The 4,564-nt window shown below is 34.2% G+C and overlaps 1 protein-coding gene across 1 annotated transcript; it reads left to right on the top strand.

The window, feature by feature from the left end:
* On the top strand, positions 1-351 carry LOC144560312 (protein FAR1-RELATED SEQUENCE 5-like). The gene has a single exon (XM_078309472.1). It carries the CDS (start codon positions 1-3, stop codon positions 349-351), a length of 351 nt encoding a protein of 116 aa, XP_078165598.1.
* The last annotated feature ends 4,213 nt before the right edge of the window (positions 352-4,564 follow it).

The raw sequence follows: 4,564 nt of genomic DNA, 5'->3' as shown, positions 1-4,564 counted from the left end.
ATGCCATTGGGGGTGTTTATCAGGGTTAACCACCACTGGCATAGCATTATTTTTGGTTGTTGTCTTCTTAGAAATGAGCAGGCCACGGACTTCACATGGTTGTTTCAGACATGGAGGCAAGCAATGTTCGATAAGGCACCAAACTCGATAATTAATGATCAAGATCCAGCAATGAAAGCTGCCATAAAAGTGGTTTTTCCCAAAACTGTTCACCGATGTTGCCAATGGCATGTAATGGTGAAAGCAAATGATAAATTGTTGGTACACTATGGTAGCAAGGAAGGTTTTCAGCAAGAGTTGAAATCAATTGTTGATCGAAGCTTGACAGTGGCAGATTTTGAAAGCTCGTGAAAAAAGATGCTACAAAAATACAAACTAGAAGATAACAGTCATCTCAAGACAATGTATGAAAAACGAGAGGAATGGGAGAGTGATGAGTTGTTGGTGGATAATCATACTTCTATCTACTGTTTTGTTCTACAACATGAGAAATTGGTCGAGGGGATTTAGCAAAGGGAGAGTGATGAGGATTGCAGAACAATGAATGAAACCCCTTAATTATGGTCAACAAATAACATGGAGGTAGAGGCATGCCAGGTTTATACTAGGAAAATCTTATTTTTATTTAAAAAGATTTTGAAGGAGAGTAGTAATGATATTGTTGTTGAGGTTGAGCGAGATAGATATTACGAGGTTAAGATTACATGCCATCCAGATTTTACCAATTGGGTCCCTGAAAGCCACAGGGTTTATATAAATAAAGTTGATGGATACTGTCTCGTGCAGTTGCACAGGGTATAAATTTATTGGGATTTTGTGTGCGCATGCTATCAAGGTGATGCAACATCTCGGAATGCAAAACCTCCCTCCTAAGTACATAGTCAAGCGCTGGACCAAAGGTGCTAACGAGAGTGTCAAGAGATCAATCTGTGAAGGAGTATGGATATGGGACAATCAGTTGAGCTTGAATCTATGTGTGATGCAACAATAAAGCCTAAATTGGAAGAGATTAGGAAGTTGACTATAAAATCTGGTAAAGCATTCAAATATGTGGATGGTATCCTTGATGAAATGAAGGAAAAACTTCTTTCAATGACAGGCTTAAAGTGTAGTGTACAAGGAGGTGTTGCAACAGGTGCAATTTCAGCAGGTACTCTCTTTTCAAACGAAGAGAAGACATCATTGATTGAGGGGTACATCAATCCACCATTGTCGTAATGCAAGGGAAGAAAAAGAAAGCCACAGCGGCTGAAATCTATTATTGAAAAAAAACACTCCCAAAAAGCGTACTTGTAGGTATTGCAATAAGCAAGATGGTCATAATTATACAACGTGTCCCAAGGTATGTCATCCTCCACTATATTAGAGATCAAATGTAAGGTTTTATTTTATTTCCATGAGTACCTGACAAGTAACAACAATCTGTTTTGTAGCGCCAACAAGATCATGCTAAAGGTAATAATTTACAAGTTGGTGGCTGTGATGAAATGTGATGCGACGATGTAAGACTTGAATTGTCATTTAAGGGTATTTTGGTCAAAATTATTACCGCCAAGTTTTCTGTTGATATGGTTTGTAATGTCATTTTTAGAATTCCAGTCCATTTGTTATAAGTTCATAATATGAATTATTGAATTAGTGTTATAAAAATGACTTTTTGTAAACTATTTCATTTATAGTGTATTTAGTGTTACTGCACAATTTAGAGTGAGACACTTGTAATTTGAGTTAAATTGGTACCAATGAAGCTTAACTACAAAGTGAGGGTTACATTGGTGGAGAATTGCTATTAAATTACATAGAATGTATAAGGGTGTACTGGTATTGTACTAAAGAATTTGGCTGCTGAGTTTAATTAAGTAGCTTTTGATTCATTTTGTTTTGTTCATTTTTGCTTCCAGATAGAAGGCAATTTTGCTGCTAACTTGTAGAAGACTTATCACGATATTTTCAGATAGATTTTATTGTAATACATTATAGATGTTGTGTATGTTTTTTCTATATACGACTAGTACCAGTACTGGTACTAAGGCAAGTTTACATAAAGATATGTATATGTTGCATATGTGTGTTTTTTTATAGTAACAGGCTACTGATATTTTGTTTTTGTTTCTTTTATTGACAAAATAATAAAAAAAAACAAAATTTGAGTATGTTGATATATGGCAGAAATAGAGAATAAATATACTCCATTTTGACATGCAACAGGACAGTCTTTTTAGTGTGATTTTTTAGTGTTATTTTTTTCTCTTTTTTCATTGCTTTGTAATATCGCAGTAGTTAGCAACTTTTAGTTCAATTGCAAGTGCAAAATTAAGAACATTTTTGACATGCAATAGGAAAGGTGATTGAACTTGGAGCTTTTTTACTATAAAAGAATAAAATGAAAGTGAATGAATTAAATGTTTGAGCGAACTCTATTGGATAATATCAACAAGATTGATAATTTTTACCACAATCAACTTGAAATGATGAATATAAAAATCTAACAGTAACAATAACAATAGGAATTGAAATAAATCAAAACATAAGAACCAGAAATAGTACACAAAGAAATAAAACTAGTATCCTACTCCACTTAACAAAATTACATAAAAGAAAACTAGAAATCTTAAATTAAAACCATCCTAAAAATCACTGAGCAAACAGTACTGGTATTTCATTTCTACTGGTCCTATTCACTTCTCATGGAGATAGCTCCATAGAGATGGTAATACAAGAGATGCCCATGACACGCACTTTCGCACAGAAGCGTTCCTCTATGTCTATTATGACGGCGCTTGTGCACTCATCCAAAATTGCAAATTTTGGTTTATGACAAAATAAGGGAGCCATGCCAAGCCTCTGTTGCTCACCAAGAGACAACTCCTCGCCCCAGTTGACTTCCTTGTCAAGAGGATACCGGTCCAGTAGGTACTCTAGGTCAACCTGAAAAGTCAGAAACAAATTCAGCATTTTATAGTTAACATCTTTATTATACATAATCACATAATTATTTTTTCCAATCACAAATTATGCCCCCCAATTTGTAGTATTTCATATTTTCTAGAAGAAAAGTCTTGGTGTGATTTTGTCCTGAAACCATTTCTAGAATGAGATAAAATCTACATTAAATGGCATGGTTTCAATTTTTCTTGTTATCATTTGTATTCTAAATATAGTAACAGATGCTACTATATAAACACCCCGTCTTTAACTCTGTGTACTCATACAATACAATAATTAGTGAGCAATTCATGTTATTCAAACTCATTTGAGTTACTTACCAATTATTTCTAGTATGCCAAAATCCATTAGTCTCTATACTGCAAATTTTAGAAGTAAGAATTAAAACAAGTACAGTACCACCGCCATTAATGAACCAGCTATTGCAATTTTGCAAAAAAAAAAGAGAAAAAGTTCTTGTCCATTAGGTTTTGTCCACCGTCTGTCCACAACAGCCTTATCCCCTTATTCTGTACCTTTTAACTGGTCCCCCGACCTCCCCGAAAAATCTCCGTAACGGTCTCCACACGCCTTTAACTGTCTGCCTCCAAAGTCAAAACTACCATATTTAAGATTTTTTCGATCTTTTCTGTTCTCTTTACTCTCTCTTCAAATTTTGCCGATCAATTTCACTTTTCAGAGAAAATCCATGGCCTCTTTCTTCCCCGACTTCCTCTCCAACAGCCTCTCATCTGACAAAATCCAGCTTGCGCCGGATCTCCTCCTCAGTTTTTGTTACAACTTCTACCTTTACTCAAATCAGGTCACCATTAACAACAGCGAGATTTGTAATCTATCACCGTAGGACGTGATCAAGCATGATTCCCTTGTGTATCGCTCTTACTTGAGTGCCAGATCCGACCCCTTGAATCTGTGCCACTAGATCTGGGCAAGTGCCGGATCCAACCCCCTTCTATGGAGACTCGTGCTTCCCTTGGCACAATCTCAAAGGTAAAATCAACTTGATTCAATCTTTGTTCAGTAGATTCACATTGTTGTACTTTAAGTAACTGATTTTTGTAAAAATAAATGTTGAAATTTGATCTTACTTAACACTTTGACTTGTTTGAAGTTATTTTGTATGAAATATGAACCATGCCGTCTCTTCTATATATGTTGATTTTCTTTTTTTTGTGTCAAACTAATATTGTTATAATTAAATTCATATATAGAACTGTAGTTATTGGAGCAATTAGTTGAAATTAAGTTTAGATTGACCTCAATTTTACAAAAGTAGACAAAAATTGAGGATTTTAGCCTTTAAAGGTTTATTGTTTTTTACACGTTCTTTCATATGATTTTGTATTCTCTGTTTTTTACAGTACATATATATATGAATTACAATATATATATATGTCTCATTTTACAGGATATCGAATTGTTATGAAAGTTTCTGGATGTTTGAAAATGTGAAGTACGTTTTTTGTAGGATTTGTTATTTAAGTTACAACATTGAATGATGAATTTTACAGTATTGGCGCATATTGAAATGTTTTCATATTACAGGCACTCCTATGATTTTCAGTCAGGTAAATAACTTGTAATATTATTTTGTAATTCTTATTCGTTATAAATCGAA

This window comes from Carex rostrata, chromosome 10 (genome assembly GCF_964058835.1).
Source record: "Carex rostrata chromosome 10, lpCarRost1.2, whole genome shotgun sequence".
Lineage (NCBI taxonomy): Eukaryota > Viridiplantae > Streptophyta > Magnoliopsida > Poales > Cyperaceae > Carex > Carex rostrata.
This window is presented reverse-complemented; position numbering and strand designations above follow the sequence as displayed.

Bases quoted from the DNA above. Each gene is read 5' to 3' on its own strand.
- LOC144560312 (XM_078309472.1), top strand. From the start codon at position 1: ATGCCATTGGGGGTGTTTATCAGGGTTAACCACCACTGGCATAGCATT.